The sequence below is a fragment of the Colias croceus genome, chromosome 3, assembly GCF_905220415.1.
Source record: "Colias croceus chromosome 3, ilColCroc2.1".
NCBI classification, from domain to species: domain Eukaryota; kingdom Metazoa; phylum Arthropoda; class Insecta; order Lepidoptera; family Pieridae; genus Colias; species Colias croceus.
Window position 1 is genome coordinate 10,951,355 of NC_059539.1, and position 21,377 is coordinate 10,972,731.

The 21,377-nt window shown below is 32.5% G+C and overlaps 1 protein-coding gene across 1 annotated transcript in view; it reads right to left on the bottom strand.

The window, feature by feature from the left end:
• Window positions 1–21,377, bottom strand: part of LOC123706163 (nephrin) — a 373,060-nt gene that overhangs the window by 3,038 nt on the left and 348,645 nt on the right. Inside the window, exons 15-16 of the mRNA XM_045655331.1 lie at window positions 15,756–15,959; window positions 3,160–3,233 (exon numbers count right to left, since the gene is read on the bottom strand). Of these exons, the coding sequence (XP_045511287.1) occupies window positions 3,160–3,233; window positions 15,756–15,959 (278 nt within the window). The remainder of the gene's footprint in view (window positions 1–3,159; window positions 3,234–15,755; window positions 15,960–21,377) is intronic.

Here is a 21,377-nt window from a genome sequence, read left to right on the forward strand (position 1 = left end):
GAGAAGAATCGGCAAGAAACTCCATAGTTGCTCTTTTAAATCATTTCAGTATTACAATTTAATTTTACAAAATATGTAAGTAACTGTACGTATATATCATAATATGCCAAAGAACTGTCCTGTGGTTTTTACGCGACAACCCTCCATGGGTTTTTATCTTCCATATATTCCTTAATGCTGTAATAGGCTCTCTGAACTAATACGTTTTTTACATAATTTTTAAATTTAGCACTACTAAACTCTTTAATACTATGAGGAATTCTGTTGTAAAAAAGTATACCTTGGCCCATAAATGAATTTTTAACTTTAGCTAACCGGTAAAATGGCATTTCAATTTTATTTCGGTTCCTTGTGCCATAACGGTGTCTATCTCCTACTCTTGTGTGTAAGTCTGCGTTTTTGTGTACATATAAAATATTATTAAATATATACTGTGATGGTACTGTGAGGATACCAGTATTCTTAAAGAGATCTCTTAGTGAGTCCCTAGCACGTAAATTATATATAGAGCGTATGGCTCTTTTCTGTAATATAAATATAGTTTCTATATCTGCAGCCCTGCCCCATAGCAGAATTCCATAGGACATAATGCTATGAAAGTAGCTAAAATAAACCAATCTAGCCGTGTCTTCATCGGTGAGATGCCTTATTCTTCGAACTGCATATGCAGCTGAACTAAGCTTAGCAGCGGTGGTGGCAACATGGGCCCCCCATTGTAGCTTCTCATCTAGTGTCAAACCAAGAAAAACAGTAGAATCCACAGGGTATAATACCTCCCCGTTTAAAATAATATCCCTTTTCACCTTTTTTACATTTGGAAGGATAAATTCAACACAATTTGTTTTTTTTGCATTTAATAATAAATTATTAGCAGTGAACCATAAAGTAATTGCAATGCATTAAAGTATTCGTTCATTTTATAATTTTAATTACTTTAACATAAAAGTACAAACAACTACTAGGACAACTATGACATTCGATCAATTTAAGTTTTTACGAGACAACAGTCTATAAACCCTAGACAATCACTCTGCGTAGATTAGATTTGGCTGAAAAATGCGCAGTCAGTTATACCCCACATTTGATATAGGTCTTTGTTTTACGACCACGATTGAGTCCGTCAGTGGGCAGTCCGCGGTATCTTTACGGTTGACGGCCAATAACTTCTTTTTACGGCCCATTCTTGATACGAGCTCTTAAGATCTTCGCGAATGCGAACATTTAATATAGAAATGTGAGTGTCTTTGCTAACGTAGATGTTGGCATAGGTAATTTTGTTGAACCAAATGTTTTTTTATTGGGTTCTGTTTATTATATTTCTCTATTTTATTTATATCGGATTAATGTAAGAAGTTTATATTTGAAACTCATTAGTTTCATTAAATTACGATATTTAATGAAAATGGATCGTTGGAGTTATTATAATTAGTAATTAGTATCCTGAAATCTTACAAATAATAAACCTTTGAAACCTGTGAAAATCACATCAATTCGAAATTACCAAGAAACACATTAAATTTGGATTTAATAATAACACAACAAGTCAAACAAACACTCATACACTCAAGCTTAAAACTAATTTCGAGTTACTAATTTCCTACAAGAAAACTCCATACCTCCTCGCGTCAAAGTTCTGCTATTTGTACTGTGAATCATTTACTTTAGCAAGTCCTCATCAAACAGAACTGCTAACCGAGTTACTAAACGATAAAGCAAAACGAGAGGAATTTTAATACGAACTCGTCAAAAGCCTGATCGCGAAGGTTAATTCGGTCGCAGTATAAATTTGCTGATAGGTACTTTTGCAATTTTGGCGGCGAGCACTTGGATTCTAATGACGTTGCTTTTATTTTAATTAGTGGAATAAAACTTATTTATTATTATGAAACTAAGTTAAAATCTTTGAAAATAGGAGGTTTGGTTTGATTGAAGAACTTGACTTCAAATTTCTTCAAAGAAGTTATATGATAAAATAACTTATTATGTTTATACAAATATTGTTCTCTGTATTTCGTACTATTTGAAAGGTAAAAGCTCAAACATTTAGCCTCAAAATTATTTAGTTCTATACAGACCCAGATCAGTCTTTGACCCTATAGAAATCACTAGTAACTTTGTACTGATTCGGGATTCACAATTACGGTACAATTTCCTCCAAGACATTGCGAAAAATGAAATGTTATTACGGAGTGATAAAAACGTTTCACTGAGCCTATAATCCTTTTGATCTTACAAATCCTCTTACGTTTTTAATATAACGCGCTATTTATTCTGTCTTGACCGATTTCGAGATTTCACTCCATTTTATTAAAGCCTGCATGAGAAATGTTTTATTTCGATAGGTTTGTTTATTTCCATCTTTAATAGATAATTGTTTATAAGAATTTAATATAATAACGGGGACCTATTTAAAAAAAAAATAATGAATCAAAAATCTTAATTCATATTAATAATATCCCTCTGAAGTAAAAGCTACTGCAGACTCATTAAAATTGTAGTTAATAATTATTGTAGTTCAACAAAAGAATGCATCAAAAAGTCATCGAATATGCAAATAATTTACATTTCATCGTCCGTGCAAATACTTCAAAGACATACAATTTCCAATATCATTACCGAGATCACCTTACAAGATTTGTAAACATAAACCACAGTTACACATACAAGCAACATTACCAAGGAAATGTGCCCAAGACAGTGGTAGCATTGCCACAGTTAATAGCCGTGCTAATGCGGCCATAATGCAGGCCAGACCTTGTATTACCTCTGCACTAAACTAAGCGAAATTAACAGATGCAACTATGTATCTTTTAGGTCGCTAATTGCAAGTACTGCAGTGTTATTTAACGATAGACAAGTTGGAAAGAGGCGTTAAAAATTGTAATCTCTTTATAGTGTTACTTTTGACTTCCAATGTTCAAGAAGATAAAACATTATTTTATGCCAATCGCCATAACTTTCATGTTTAAATATATTTCTTTGAACCAAACAGACCGGTATTAGAATTAAAAAGATATTCTCAACTTTTAAAACAGTATAATAAATAATTTATATCCAAGAAAACACGTGAACGAACTTAAGAGAGCATTTAGCTCCAGACTTTTTAACTAAATTACCATAAGAACTAGTACTAAAATCTAATAAACATAGCATACTAACCGGTGTGGAAATCGGCACTGGTCCAGATCTGCTTGGAGACGATACAGCCAAACACGGCGCGCTCGATGTTTCACCTGTCGGGAACAAAATAAATTGGATAAGCAGGTGGACTTAGGCAAAGATATTACGCGCCATTTCGGTTTGGCATTTGTGCACAATGGGTAATTAGATTTAAGAGACAATTTATATTTCTTCACTTGTTTTTAAACATGACACCATAGCAAGTAAATTAGACTATAATATCAGTTGAATAATATTTAGGAAGTCTAGGTTTACTACGAGAAAACACATTCTTGGCCATAAACATACTTCAGAAGTCTGAATTGTTTATAGGTTCAAATTAAGGCGATACGTAGCGCCATAATTAATAAAAATTTAAAAGTAAAATTGCAGCAGTAAAGCCCCGTCGCAAAAACTAGATCCGCTGACAAAACTGAACGTTTCGCTCATTAGTTCCCGTTCCAGCCAGCCAGCAGTCTTGAAGCGTTTTTAACATTTAAAACGGCCAGATGAAGTTCCGCGGTCAACAATTAACCGTCAAATTTATTACTGTTTGCTGTCGGAATGGACTGCATAAATCTTGCCCGGTTTCCTTGCAGCACGCGGGATTTGCCCATCCCGGAGAAAAAAGATTGATTAACGAGCAAGGCCAAAGCGACAGATTAAGCTGTGAGCTCGGATATACGTAATTGAACATTTTGATCTAGGGTTGTTCTCATAAATATCTGGCATCATTTGGCCTAGCCTAATTTAGCTTCTGCTCCTGGACACTACGTTTGTTACTGTGACATGTGCTTTATGTGGAATTCTTCGAAGATTAATGACACTTGGACGAAATTGAAACAACCTGTTTGGATGAAGCAAGATTTGAATTTTCATCGAAATTTCTCAGAAACAATGAAGCAGTAAGAAGTAGAAAGTAAGTAGAAGAAGTAAGTAAGAAGATTATTTAAATCATGGCTACAGTTATAAAGAAAAAGTAAATACGTTTCTACGTAAAATAATCTTGTTAATATTATCACCAAGAGCAAATAAAACTAACTTTTAGGAAAAAACATCGATTTTTACGTATGATAAATGATTGCTACGGCAAATGTCACCCAAAGAAAGAAATTCTGCGAATTTATTCATTAATAACCTCGAGCAACTAATTTTGAAAATGAAATACTACCAAAATAACAAGCTTTGCTAGGCTAGAGGAAAACCTTGATTGATCAGGGAAATGGGGGCGTGTGACAAATAATTAATTGGAGTCCTGCTTCGTCACACCCTCCTTCATTACACTCACAATCTTTCTGATAAAACCCTTGAGAACTTTCCTTTTTGCAATCAGGGAGGTGAAACCCTATGTAATAGAACTAGGCTCGAACCTATCTAATTTCCAATTGAAGCTACAGATTTTTGCTGCCGAAGGATTATGTGAGCACTCCGAGGATTAGCTATTATTGGATAAAAGCAAATGCTCGTCTTCACGTTATATTAAGGATGAATCAAATGATGCTGATATTTTAAACAATACTTATTGAATATTTTTTCCTTTAGCATGAAATACATCAACTAATCCGTCTGAAATCAAAAACCATTCTCGTTTAAATATAAAATGTAACTATGTAATGTGAAATGGATTATACATACACTTGATTTTATGTAGTGTTAAAAATTACACATAAAACAATGAAAATACAATATTATATTATAATGTAATAAACACATTGCGCAATAAAAGCGAACATTAAAATTTAATATTGATGCAACACTTGAACTGTTCTAGTTTAACAAATAAATAATTAAGATTCATGACGGTAGGCACACAGCACGGCAAAGTAGAGCTATTAATGAAAGCAATTTGAATAAAGTTGGGCACATTAGTGAAGCTACCCGCTCTGCGCTGCGTCGATTCATTATTTCTTGTAGTCTTAGTTGTTTTCCTCCTTCGTGCGGTCTACGACCACCTGATTCGTTGCAGGAATAATTTTCTATTTTATTGTAGATTATTTCGCTAATGACCGGCCATTATTTCGGCTTCTTGATTATTTTCAGCGAGATACAGACTGGAATAGCGTTGAAGCCATTTTTAGGGCAATTTCGTTTCACGATTCACTGCCAAATATACTTTTTAGCGAAGCGATTTATGAAAGACGCTGACATAAATATTATTTATTGGTATAGGTTTATTCATTTAGTTCGGCCGACGCGACGTTACGTTTTATTTTAATTTTTATATTTGTGTTAAAGCTTTAAGCTTGTGGTATGTGCATAAAATTGGTGAACATAATAATAGTACATTAAATTTTTTTTTGTCGTGATATTATCGATACGTAGATAGTATAGTTACAACGAAATCAAGTATTACATATACCTTTTTGTGCAAATTTTTAACGAAGTAACGCAAAAACTGCCAAATGAAGATGATAACGGCTCACAACGGGGACAAGATCTGCGATCAATCGGCTGACTTTTAAATGCTGATTCCGTATTGGAATATTTGGCGGGATTCGGACTGCGGTTGCGGGCGACGCGACAATCGGAGCCCTCCGGCATGTTTTCAATTGCTAGTGTCGTCCCTGAATATTCAACACGACATAAATATTCATGAATACGGTCGGCGTCGAGCTTTATGAAAATATTTTTCAATAAACTCCTTCGACGCCTGTCGCAATGGATTTATCCTCCAATCAGCCCGGCGCGGCTTAGAAATAGAAACTATTGTATCGGCAAGCTTATCTAATTATCTCCGGCTCTGATTAAATATACGATTTAGTGCTGTCGCAGTGCTGTATAAATAAATTAACATTTGTTTTAATTAAATTATGTGAAGGGTTTTATATGGAAATTTTTGTATTTGTGATTGTATTGTTAATGCTACGCACTTTGCCCTTTTTAAATATTACCTTTAAACATTTTATAATGTTAGTGCTGATTTACACAGGGTCAGTAACTGACTACAAATTCGAGGCAAATCAGTGCTGACCCGAAAAAAAACCCTGTGTAAACAGATTTGAAGTCAGTACAGAGGCTTGAAGTCTATGTAAACAGTTAAAGTCAGTCGCGGCGCCGAAATTCGGCGCCGCGACTGACTTGTCTACTGACCCTGTGTCTTACTAGCACTTATACTATAAATCTAACCATCAAGTCAGAAAGACTCATAAAGAAGATCAATATGAAGTTCATATACCTACTTGATTTTTTTTGAATTTCCAGTTATTACCTATTAAACATTATAAACCTACATTCAGCATTCACTATTAATCCCTATAAAATTTTCCCGTTGGTAAACTAATATTTTACCGCACAAAACCATTTGGCAAACACGCATAGTGTAAGAGACACTGGTCATGTTCTGCGTCAAATAATAGTCCACACTTTGGCGTCCAAAACCGCGAATTACGCGTCATTCGCACGGCAACGTTAAAATTTCCAGGAGGCGATGCGTCGCCATAAATCCCCCTGTATCATATAATGTGGGAGTTTTTATTGGCGGGAACATTCATTACTGAACAATTTATAGCCCGCTCCGGCGTTATGAATATGAGATGGCCTTTTATTCAACGGTTGTTAAGTTTCCAAACTGGTATACTAAATGCTGATGCGGCATGCGTTATGTTTTAGTAAGAAGAATGACAATTAGGTTTTATTTGTTTGGTTGAAAGAAATTCAACAACAAACACTTTTGATCTTAGAATGATTTTCTTTTCAACTTCCTGTAGTTTGACATACATAATACGTATCCGTTTTACTCTTAGAAAAATAAATCGTGTAGTGGTAAAATATATTTTTAACATAGCGAATGAACGCTATGATGAAAGTCTTACATTCCTTTTGTTATGTATTTTGAATTTCACAAAGAAACCTAACAAATTACAAAAAATAATTATTCATTCAGACTTCCATGTCCAATATAAATATTACAACGAGGGCTCCTTTCACTCATTGCTTTTTCTGCAAATTAGTCCACGTTCGCGCAATTCGTCACACGTAAGTAGGACGATTTTTTCATTTATATTTTGGAGCCTGTGTCCGCGGGGTACACCGAGTTATGACAGATATATTTCAACCCACGCATTATAATAAAGGGAATTTAAAAGCGTCAGTTGAAAAGGCGGATTTGGCCTGGGAAATTACAATTGTCCCACAGAATGTGACAATTATAATCATTTTACAGGACTCTGGATTTCATCTGTTCGTTGGAGTGATAAAGGACTAATTAAGTATATTCCATTCAACTGAGTTCGACTAGATTTTTAAAATGCTTTAAAAACAATCACATTTTTTTTCTTTCATTTTTCGTAGACAATACATTAAGTATACGCTGGGATCGTGCGTAAAAGTTTCGTATTTTAGTTGTTATAGGAAGATATTTTTCACATTTTTGTTGCTGGTACTTAGTTGATATTCCTTCTGTGCTCTAAAAGCAGAACTTTTTTCATTTTAATTACGCCGGCTACTGAACTACTTAGTACCCTCTACAACTCTCGGATCCACGCATAAAGAATTAAAGATGAAGAAAAAAATGGAATGTGTCGCCGTCGTTGGGTCTTATACCCAACCAGGATTTTGAATAGAATAGATGATAAGAGTCATCTCTATAATAAATAGTACTGTGTAGTGTGTGTCATGTTTTAAATACCAACAATATTGTAATTTACGCTTTAAAAACATAAAAGTAAGAATATCGGTAAAATCCCAATACGTTGGACACTCCCCCAACATTAATTTGATTTACAGGCCTCTTTAATTGTTAACTCGTTTTTGCGATATCGATAGATAAATATCCTGATAATGGCATGCCATTTTAATTAAAATGTATGTTGACTTAAAATAAATGAACACATGTGAAATTTCACGGAAAAGCTTTTGTAATATCATTTAGATTGGAGAATGATTTTGCAAATAATTCAGTGTATTCGTCGCATAATTATTTATGGGAAATTAATAATTTGAAAACTAAATTTTATAATATGTTTATTGATATTTAATGTAAAAGACAAACGAAACTTTTTTTACAATTAGCGTTGTGCAAAATAGCTACGTGATATTATTATTATGTAAGAAGTTATAACGCAGGTCTCCTTTTTTAATAAAGAACAGCTATATAAAGATTTTAAAGACTTTCGTGGTTACTGTTGATAAACCAAACACGCAAGAAATAAGACACATATTTTGTTCTTAAGCTACCTCTCTCTATTTAACGAATCGCTTAAATTATGACGTCATTTTCGTAAAATCATAGCCGTAGCCTACTCGATACTGTTAAAACTCGCTATTTCTTTAGAAAAATAATCGGTTAATGTGTTTGTAAGAAGGTTGAACGTTTATTCATCGATCGAGCGGTTTGCTGGCAGCGAGTGAGCACCGGAGATGCACTTTAGCGTTTAATTATCGCGCATCGTTAGTACGTTGTGGCTCTAAAATAAGCGTTTATCGAAGGACATGCAATATTTTTATTTTTTTGGTACCGGCCGCGGCTGTAAAATGAGACGCCTTGTTACATGTATGTTGTAACTGATACTATTGGATCGTAACTTCTAAATGTATCCGATTTAATGAGGAAATATTAAAATCGCAACAAATAGTACAAAAAATCCTGTTTATACTTTTCTCATTATGTTTTTGCTGTAGCGTGAGCACTGAGCATTGAATTGAAGAGTTTTTTGATCCCAGTGGGAACTTACAAAACAAAATGTATTTGTCTGACAGGACACAAAAGGCTGACTTCTCTTGGCTGTGTTGTATACACAATAAAGAATAGTATAGTCATTCATTCACTTGTTCAATAAATTAATCAACCAATCCGCTCGTCCCGTTGCCGAACCCGCGACCGCGTGTCGCGTGCCGCACGCCACACCTCTTTTCACTTACAGTCGCGTGAACGGCCACCCGTCGATGATTGACAAATTATTGTATGACGTACATTGATTTTAATTAGGGCTATATTTTCTTGAAGTTTGACGCGCTTGACGTGGAGTAAGAGTGTGTTTCGTTTATTTTCGTATTAGAGTTAACAGAATTATTAGAGAGGCAAATAAAACTTTCATACATAAAAAAAAAACAGAAATATATGCACAAAGGGCAGCCTTATCTATAGCTAGTTATTGATCTCTTTCATACTAACCCTTTTTATGATGGATGAAACGCTTTTCATTCCTTTATTAATTCTTTCTTAAAATGTAGCTGAAGCGACATTTACAAAGAAAGGGTTGGAAGAAAAATGCACGCTAATATGCATTGTTTCTAAGCAGTCATTTGGAAAATCAATTTATTTAACTTCTAGGAACTACTGCGGTTGGAATAAGAATGCAATGGCCATTAGACGGTAGATACCTACGTATACACAATACAATATTGTGCTTCGCTATATTCCTATTCGAACTCTTTTGTTGTACTCATTCAAATTTCAAAAAGCTGCAAATTTAGCACTTAGCTTTGCGTAGCCCTCTTGCAAAATGTGGATCCATTTATTATTACAGTAGGTATTATTCGCATTAAACTTAGATCAAACAAGTGTGTTTTCAAAAATATGTGCTTTTAATACACTTCAATATTATACAATACAATATAAACATTGAAACGAAAAGATTAAATTAAAATGAAATTTTGATGTAAAAAGGGTGGCTGGTTGCTAAAAGCCGTTTGATATAATCCATCACCTATAATTAAAAAAGGAGTCGCAAAATGTTAAAAAGGGACATTTTATATTATTTAGACAAATTGAAAAGAACAGAAGGAAAAAGATAAAATAATATATTTTCTAAATATCTTATTATCTTTGTTTTAGACGTGTTCAATATTCTTATGTCTATCGTTTGTACAAAATTTACGTAAAGAAACAAATCAAAACGTAGCGACTCAGCGACTATATTTATCAATAAATCGTGGCCTTTCTGCTACGCTACGCACTTGATACGCACTTGCCCGACATTATAATATAGATTTTATCACTCCGTATAAATACCAAGATATTTAAAAAGGAAACAGATTCATAACAGATTCACTGTCATAGTCTTATAAACTTAATAGATTAGGAAATAAAAAAAATATCTTATTAATAAAGTAAGTTTCGTGAAGTGTTTTTGTAGAGTACAAGTTCCTAGGAAATTTTAATGAGTGTGTAGCTGTTAGCAAATTCAGGATACTTTACTAAAATTCCAATAAGAGATTAATTAAAACTCAACTGAATTTATATAGAGAGTATGTTTATATTAGCTATAAATTAGACTTTGAATTGAAATGTATAATGTATTCCTAGAATGTATTTTATTCTATTGTTTGTATTGAAATCAATCTCAATAAAGCTAATTGATCAATTGTTACTTGAAACAGAGAATATCCTTCGTGGAAAAACGAAACGTGAGAACTAATAATGGGGAAGCAAATACCAAAACATTTAATTGTACGAAAAACGTTTTAGTATGTTTTATATTTAATTTTAAGACATAAAGCACTTTGGAATTGATTTCAAAGGCTTTTTGTATAAATAACGTAATTAACAAGACATATCCTGTTAAATTAAAGTTTTATTTTCAACGTAGGTATGTGTTTTAAGTTGTAAAATCTTTCTAGTCTACGTCGTTACCATTAATTGTTATGAAAAGCTCATATTTACATATTAATATAATAATTTTGCAAAAAAAAATTGTCCATTTCAGTAATTTCATACATGATACCGACATTCATGAGAATTGTATGTCTATTCTTATTTGATCCATTTAACGATAACATAACAAAAGACAGGTATCTAAAGAGATTACAGGCTCCACAGTTCGTAAAGTGGGAAACGATAAAGACCGCATTCGATAACTTCCCGTTAACAGACACATTAAAACTTGAATAATATGCTCAATGTTATTATCGTTATATACTATTTTAGTTTTGACTCTGAAATGGTATGCAGGTCCTACTATTTTCAACCGACTGCAAAAAAGGAGGTTCTCAACTGTTTTCTTTTTTGGGATTGTTATCTAAGAAATTTAGACCACGTGAACCGATTTTGATGTTTATATTTTTTAAACCAGTGCCTTCCATTCAACTTTTTATTTGTGTTTAGACCATTTGAAAGCATTTTAGTTATTTGTTAAAAAATAATGACAGTTTAATAAATTTCTACGACAAAATTGGTTTATGTTTTATTGAAAGCACTTTACTGTTTTGTGATGCAAACATTTCAATAGAATTAACGTAAATTGGATTAATTGTTTGTTTCGTTATTTGTCTATCCTATATCTACTATAAGCATGTAAATTATTTATTTAGAATACATACCTACTAGTAATTTTAATAATAATAATTATACTGCTGAATTTCATCCTCGTCTACCTATTTCGGAAACTAGTCAAAACGCATTTACGAAAGGGTTATTATTATGCACAAAAATACCAATGAACTCACAAAAGACACAAAAAGTTGAATTATTATAAATACTGACTATTTGTATATTTTTTTAATATCGCACTACAAGGAAGCGACACTTTGCTGACGCGATATTTTTTCCCATTGCGTTTCACTTATTCATTAAAAAACGCAAAAAATATTTCACTATAAAAGTGCCCGAGGCGTTTGTTTTCAATCCCACAAATAATTTCTCAAAAAATGTTGCTGGCTTTCATCGGTCATAATATGAATATTTGAAAGGGGATACCGGTTAGGATTGGCGCGGCCTGAAATTTTATTTTTAAAAGGAAATGTATTTTAGCCGATTGCGATGGCCGTTCGATTTTTACGACTCAAAGATAATGCTGGAGTTAAGCCCCGTTTCCTCTTGTGGGTAGAGGCGGATGGAACTTGTAATTCGTTGTTATATGGGTTTTTCTTTTGTATTTTATTAGTTGATTTATACATTGTAGGATTATTTTCCAACCCTTAAAATTGAACTCTGACTAGTTAGTTTCCTGCTATTGTAGTTTAATGCATAAGCCAAATCCGAGAGGTCTTTTAGTATGAATTTATTTCTCACTAGCTGTGCCCTGCGGTTTCACCCGCATTGCTCCGCTCCTGTTGGTCTTAGGCTGATGATATATACCTTCCTTGATAAATAGGCTATCTAACACCGAAAAAAGTTTTCAAATCGGACCAGTGGTTCCCGATACTTTCATTAAATTAATGACGCGAACTTTCTTATTCTGGTTTTAGTAGTTGACTTTTATCGATTTTTTTTTGTTTGACTGATTTATTTATCTTGTGTATGTTTATATGATTCTGTCTCTCGAAAAAACGATTTTATAAGACACGATCTTCAAAAACAATTCAAGAAATAACAGCCTGGCGAATTGCCTATGCGGGACATTCAATTTAATTAAATGTTAACATCAATGTCAATGGCTTTTAAATAATGTTAATCTCAACGGCTTAAATTTTAACGTTTACGTATTATTTATATCATTTAACTTATATACGAATTAAAATTAATTCATAAATATAATATTGATATATTTATAACTACCTTTCCGCCCGCGTCTTCGCCCGCGTTTTAAAGAAAAATCCGTATAGTTCACGTTCCTGTGGTATTGCCAGGATAAAACTATCCTATGTGTTAATCCAATCCAAGTTATTCTCTATGTGTGTCAAATTTAATGAAAATCAATTCAGCAGTTTTGCGTGAAAGAGTAACAAATAAATAAACATACAAACCTTCGTAGAATCTTTTCCCTCCCCTTTATTTATAAAAGTTTTATAAAAAATCTCGAGTTTACAAAAAAAAATATCAGACGTTTTCGGTCGACATGTAAAGTGCTTTAATAAAACTTATCAGGAGTCGGTCTGTATTATCAAATACGAAGCCATGTGGATGAAATTGTGATTTGGATTATAAATGAACGTAACTTGTGAAAGGGACAAATTTTCTAACAAACACGTACAAATGTTTTACCAAAAAGGTCTACCTTTCCTTAATAGAATATTAAACAACTTTTGTTTTCACAGTTTACGCGTGAATATTTTATTTACACGAAACCAAGCTTAAAACATTTTATCAATTTGTGCCTATACGACCCGTGTTCATATATCTACGTGTCGCGACATGCGTTTTTGTTTAATAATTATTCTTTTAATTCGGGACCTTATTACCAACTCTAGTAGAGACAATTTACAAGTTTACAAGCAAGCTAATGAAAATAAAATATAAAAGCTTACTATTACAATTAATGTTAAAATAAATCCAACTTCCACATGAAAATGTTAATAAAGTTAGTTTGCTGTAAAGATAGATGGAGCTTACAGAATATCTTGGTTATCATAGTTTTTGATTATTTTAATACCTTACGACAACAGTTGAAATATTAGTGAAATTATTTTTGGGATTTCTTTTAAATTTAATTTTACACGTTACCTTAGGGCTGGCTCACTGCAGTTTAATATCCGAAAAGTTTCCCAAATAGCCGTGACAACCCTATATCTAGTAAATACAGAAACTATCTTCGCCATTCTCAGTCGCCCGTTGAAAGAATAATGCTCTAAACTGCAAAGAGAACTCGACAGCTCCACGTATCCTCTATTTAAATCTTTAATACCCTCTGTTTATATCCCTTACGTACGAGTATAAATTGGCTTAACAACTTATAGTGCATGCTTGACAAAATACGATGCTACGTTTGGCACGATTTTGTTCTTGGGATTGTTACTTCGTTGTGTTTATCTTTTTGTGGAGGACGAATTTTTAGTGTTCGTTTGCGTCATATGTGAATATTAAAATAAAAACATCACCAATTATGAATCATCAGTAAGTTTATAGCCAAGTTGGTCAAGTCCAAAAAAAACTTATATTCTTTATTTGACATGGAATGTTTGTTATTTTCAGTAAAATGAAACCACGAACTTTCGGTGTAACGATAATTAAGTTTCATAACTTAAATAATAAAAACAATACTACGAGATATTTCTAATGTTAGACTTAAATTCTCAAAGTCTCAGAATGTTTGATAAGACCCCTTGGGTCGTACAAAAAGTGTATCTTATAGAACAATAAATTTCGATCCTTATCTTAATGCAAAAAATTATAATAATATCGCATATTTTTAGACGTTCCCGTATTTCATGACACAACACGATAGGACCACATTTTTATGTTAGCCAGCACGGATTTTCTGTCCGAATTTTCAAGGCTCGTTTCAAAGCATTTTATGGGCGTAATTTTTTTTTGAAAACCTTTATTAAAACAATAGTAGCGACAGACAGCTATATGGCTTCAAATTTTTGAACTATATTTTCGTTTGAAAAATAATATAGTTGAATTTTGATAGGCGACTAGTCAAGTTTTAATTTCGGCCATATTGAATTATGATCCACTAGCCAGTCCTATTGACGTCACTCAGGTAAAAATGCGTTTACCGGTGAAAATTCTGCTTTTAATTAATTTAAGTAATAAAAACTAGTATTTTACTGAAATTAAGCGTATTTAAGTGTGAAAATACTATACTTTACACAATTCTCCCTTTACCCACAATAAAGTTCATTCGGTTTTTTCCTCTATTTGACTTCTTGTATCATATTGAACGTCATACGTATGGATAAATAATAATTTTCTCTCTTTTCTTAATCTCTAACTGCAGTTGAATCGAAAATCGGTTGTCATTAAATAGCTTATCATCACAAATTATAATGATTTATAAATCAATCATCACATTATAAATCAAATTTAGGTAATAATAATGCTATTTTGGTTTTAATAAAAAAGGTAATCTCGACAAATTAAAGAACCAGAAAACACTAACTAAAAGTTACATACCCGTTAAGCCTTTATCCGATGGTATAATACGGTAAAGTCTATTCTGAACACTTTTATTTTTTACGCTTGCTATCATAGTAAATTATGTTAGCGCGGTCTATGTCCGGGATAATACCTATTCCCTCGGATTTCGTTCACATTCCTTGAACTGTGTTTATTTTATGTATTCTTATTCTGATTCAATCCCAATGTGTATGATGAAATTGGCTGTCGCGGTGTTAGCGAATTATTTTCAGAATATATCCGCGACAAATCTTTGTTTAATATCGTTTGCGTAATTTGAACGTACACCAATCTTAGGGTTTTATTATGTTCGTGGTATTTAGGAATTGTTTTTGATAGTGAGATGAATTTTTTCATTTTCATGTTTTAGCAGATTAATCTATAAGGATTTCTTGAATAACATAAAAACATATTACTTTTGAATGTAATACATTTTGTTGAAATGAAATCTAATATTATTATATTATATGTCTCAAAGTTACATAATAAAATATTATAATGTAACTTTTAGACATCATAATTTCTTGTAACGTCAAGAAGTGAATTGAAATGAATTAAACGTTTTTACGTTTAACTTAGGTACCTACTTCTTAACTGAAACTATGTATTACTATTACCTACGTTGATTTTTTTGTCACAACGTAACATTAAAACCTGAACAAGCTTCTTTAAAACAATGCATATAAATAGAGATTAAAATAGTTGCATTAAAAAGTTAAGATACAAAAAATAATCTCACATACTGAACACTAGTAGCATCTATATTTACAAATCAAAACCTTAATATAACATTATTCACCTCATCCCCTGTCATGCTTCCCAAACAATCATAAAAATCTAGTCTTCATTTAAAGAATCTTATTAGTACAATACTCACAATAATTATTAGGTATAAGATCAGGCTCCGCGTCATCATGCTCAACTGGCTTATCAAGTTGCGCAGACGGCGGGGCCTTCCTCGGCGCCCGCCGCCGGCGCGCTGCCCGCCACGCGGCCACCGCGAGTGCGAGCGCTGCCCCCGCGCCGATGACGGTCGCACCGGCAGCGCCCGCGGCACCCGCGCCGAGAGATGTTTCTGATGCTGGAATTGGGAGTTTTATAAGTGCTTGTAGGTTATCACAATTAGGTTCTATGTAATAATGTTACGTGATTGATGAGTAAGTTCTTTGCTTATCTTATGACAAAAGTCTTACAAAAGTACTTCTTGTAGAAGAAGTCAAATTGATTAAATACATAGATGGATTCGTTCTAAATTTTGTTTTCTAGATTTTTTTAAACATTGAAAGTATGTTAAACCGATGTATTGGGAGAGTACGGATATGAAACGCTTAATATTAAACGGTAAATCTCGTAGAAATTTTATATCTTAATACGATTAAGGCTAACCTATCCTAAACCATATTTCGCAAATTCGAAATAATAATAACACAGAAATAAATATAATAAAATGATAATAACACACACAGCTTAAAAATTATATTTACATTAATACACCAAATAAAACTAAAACAAGAAATCAAGAAAGGAAATATAAAACCCAACTTCTTGATTGCACACGTCATAATCCGGTAATGTTGGAAGAAATGGTATAACATCTGGATTTTGAAATGAAACCAACACCGCAGCGGGCAATAAAAATATAATAAACGCTAATATCATAAAACATGCCATTTGAATAAAAATACGCTCGCTGCACTATAATTTAGTGATCCAATTACGGGTTAAGCTTATCGAGCGCATAATTACGTCTGCGAGAGGTTAATTTATGTTATAAGGAATAAATAATATTATTATTTTGATACTTAAAAGAACGTAACGTTTTCTTTTACAGTGGACGATATAGTTAAAGAGCAGGAAGTCATAAAATACATTTATATTGTAATAATTACTGTCGAGTAAAATACACACACCTATATATTTTTTACCGATTTATTAGTATTGAAGATAAAATTAATAAATCAAATATAATAATGCTAGATGTTTCCCTTAATCAATCCAGTACGGATTTTAAGAAAAAAAAGACGGGTTGCACTCCGGGAGTGCCGGCAGAAGTGAAAACTTGATTATTAACGTTCAGCATGTTTGATATTTTGGAATGGTATCCGTCTTACGCATGGAATTTAAGGGCTAAAAAAAAGTCCGTCTTACGCTTTTTCGATCAGGCCACGTGTCCTGACGCGAGTTTAAGATTTTGTACCCAACGCCGCTAAAGAAGTTTTCTCTTCAAAATCTTAACCCTACAATCATATTATGGAGTATAGTTATCAGTTATCAACGATACTATCATTATTGTCAGTTACTTAATATACAAAAGACCTTTATAAAACGTAGACTTTAACCGCCCACCCCGACCTATAAAGTCCAAAACCAAACGCCCGAAAACTGCAACGGAGTTATTAATAGCCTCTAACTTCGACGGCGATATACAAAAACAGGCGAAACTTTGCAGATGATGCTTGCCAGAATATAATCGGCAGATGGATCGTTAAACAAACAGAAGGACGAGTGCAGCAGAGCGGCAACTTTGTGCCGGCATTCTGGTAACTTCCAACTTATGAAATTGCCAGAACTCTGCACTTGCTTAAATTTCGGATGACATTCTTCGACTGTTTCAATATTAATTAGCTCGGCTCTAATAGGGTCCGTAATAGAGGGGGTTATTCCAGCGTTCTGGAATGTGGTTTGATTTGTTGCTTTTGTGAGGTGCGTTTGCTCTGCTTGATTAAATGTTTAGATAGCTAGATGAATAGATTACGCTTTTGATTTTGTCATCAATAGGTACATATTCATCCATATACTATATACTATACTATAATATTATAAATGCGAAAGTAACTCTGTCTGTCTGTCTGTTACTCAATCACACCTAAACTACTGAACCAATTTGCATGAAATTTGTTATGGAGATATTTTGATACCCGAGAAAGGTCATAGGCTACCTTTTATTGCGAATTATGTACCACGGGCGGACCGCTAGTTTTCTATATTTCTTGGTACAGTTTACTTACAAAGTAAAAATCATTGCTCATTTCATTTAATACTCCTAAGTTCTAACTCAAACAATTTATTATTGAAAGAGAACTTAATAATATTAAATACTTAACAAATAGGGCAACACTGAACCCTAAGGACATAATAAAATAAATAAAATAAATAAATATTTCAGGACAATTTTCACATACGGCACGATCTGATCCCATACTAAGCTTTCGCTTGTGTTATGGAAACCAGATGGCTGATAAACATACATATATAATTTTAAATATATACTTATATAGATAAATAACACTCAGATACAGAGCAAACATCTATGTTCATCACACAAATATTTGCCCCGGGTGGGAATCGAACCCACGACCTCTGGCTTGGAAGGCAGGGCCACTACTAACCAAGCCAACCGGTCAGTCAAAAGTTAAGTCAATAACACAAAAGTTTCTTCTAAACATTTTTATTTCAATGGATTATAATCTTTATAGCAGTATTTATTTGCCAGAAAATTGACTTGTTAAGCCATTTATTTCAGATATTTTTTCGGGGATTAAAGTATCCGATTACAAGCCGATACACCGGTCTTTATAGAATAATTTTTGATATTTTATTACAAAATATTATCGAAGGCTATTACACTGTAAAACTGTATTATATGTATAAGTAATGCAGTTAAGTTTTATAATAACAAATGTTTGTTTCCTGATCAATTTACTATAATAGCGAGAGGGCAACTTCTTTTATCTTCAAGTGTAGGTATTCTCGGTTGTGAGCTATCAACTTAGCATCTCTAAAGTTGCAGATAATATGAGGCCCTATCGAATAGTGTTTATTATTTAACTACATGCAAAATCATCTACACACGTGCAATTTAGCAAGTAACAAACGAAGTAAAATGTAATAATTTGCATCTCTTAATCGAATATTCGGGCCAATAATTTAACTAAAGCGTCTGCGGCATTGGACGTGATCATATTGACCACTTTTCCCGATATATTGTGTCCGAATTTCATCCAGGCATGAATGCATGTTGCGACCGCACCGCACCCACGCGGTCCTACGCGGACGCCTGCGATGCGTCACGGAACGTTTGAATTATTTATGTGAATAGGCTAGTTCTAAATTATATTTGATTGAATTAAATGGTGCTATAATTTTGCATAGATAGGGATATGAGGTAATAAGTGACGCTATATCAAATAATCAATATATGAAGAACTCACTCTTTAATCGCCTACCTTCGATATACAATGAAAAATTTTCTACTCTTGACATATATAACAGTCCTCGCAATCGTTTTAAATCCAATGTAATTAAAATATTATCAAACGTACCTAACACATTTTAATCATTCACACGCACACACATACATACACACAAACACACCCAAACGCACTCACCCACACACACAACTCACCACTCTTTAATAAGTTACTGTTTTAAATATACATATAATTGATAATAATTGTAAAACTCGTAATTGGCGTATTGTATCATAGATATAAGTAGATTAAGTCAAACTGTAAGCTGTGTAGTTTTCGAATAAATAAATAAAGAAATAAATATTAGAAGGATACTTACGAATAGCATTTTGTTGCTAAGAAATAATTATTTAATTTTGTATTTAAAGCGTATAATTTATATTTGATTGAATTAAATGGTGCTATAATAATTCTGGGTAGATAGGGATATAAGGTAATAAGTGACGCTTTATTAGAAGGATATGAATAGCATTTTGTTGCTAAGAAATAATTATTTAATTTTGTATTTAAAGCTTATAATATTATATTTTATATTTTATATTCATATTTACTTTGATTCGTATTCAATTTTTTCTATAAATATTGTTAATTACTTTAAAAATAATTACGTTAGTCATAACAAAATATTTTAACGTAAGCGTTGTGTTGATTTAGTTGGTACTATTTAAGTAAGTTTAAGATATAAAAATTAATTTGTCCTTACCTATAATTGGTGGATACATCCTTAACATTTATGTATTTCTAGATTTAAGCTTGCAAGTTTTGTATATTGTATTTACTGTTGGTTTGGCTTAATAAATAAATAAATAAATAAATAAATAAATAAATAAATAAATAAATAAATAAATAATATGCTAAGCTCTTAGCTCTATCTGTGATTGTTTTAAGTATTTTAGTAACTTACTGTTATTTATCCAATTATTTAAATAATTAATATAAATGATAAAGTACATAATTAATTGTTATTAAATAATTATCTCCACATTTAGATAATCAACTTTGACAAAATTTTCTTCCTTTCATCCTTTTGTGACACCGTATGCATATTTTGCTGAATACCACACATAGTTTTAGAACTACAATTTGACGAATATTTCAAAGGGTTTAAACGGTTCACTAGCACTCATTAGGGTTCGGATTGGAGTTGTGAACTTTTAATTGTAAAACTGCTTTTGTTTCCTGCATGTAATTATAACTTATATTTTATATTAAATTGGCATGTTAATGGAAAGGGCTTCTTTAAGTACATTGAGTTGTATAAAGTTTTAATAAATGCTGTAATTTTGTTTTATTTTCACTTTGTATGAATAAGTGACGTCTGACACGTATATTTATTTATTTATTGCACACACAAAACAAATAGAGACACATAAAGTACAGATAAGAGGAAAATAATGTGTACAAACAGTGGCCTTATCGCTAGATAGCGATCTCTTCCAGGCCACCGTAAGTAATATGTTAGGAGAGACATTAATAGATGACCTTAAAACATTCAGCAAAAAAATTCATAATTGATTGTCGACAACCTGTAAGTATTATCCGAAGAAATCAAAAACCACACTTCAAAATGAGGTATAACCCGTCCAAATTGGGAGTGACATATACAGGTGTCTTGAAGCACTCTGTCAGAATGGGCACTTCAATAATTAATCCTGTGCGCAGGTGCGTTCAGCCTATGCAAATTTCATTGCTCCAGGCATCATGTCTTTACTGTTCTCATTTGAATTATTTCAAACCCGCCAGGTATTCGGTGTTATTTATTGAAAAAATTATACGTCATTTGTCTTGAATTTTGATGTAATTTAATATTTTTCTTATATTATAATTGTATAATTTCATTATAATAAAAAACTGGTTATTATTTTTCTTTGAATAATGACCGTTGGCTAAAATACTATATATGAAAATCATACCTTAAACTAATTAAAACAAAATAAAGTAGATATTGCTCTGCATTATTGTTCTAACTAGGTCTAAAAAAATGAACTAGTCAATTCCAGATTCTAATTGTGACTACAAAACACAGCCACCTTACATTTTTGATTATAATAATTTTTAGTGCTACAAAATTATGTTTCTTGCAAAGAACAACAATCCACATAAAAATAAGCTAAACGTTGTCCTTTCTATTTCTATTTCCAACCATACCCGTACTGAAGAGCTAAGCAAAATGGCTGCGAGAAATTTTCCCACCATCACCATTCAAACTTCAATTAATATTAGAGTATCCCTTAGGCGCTGCGAAGGCA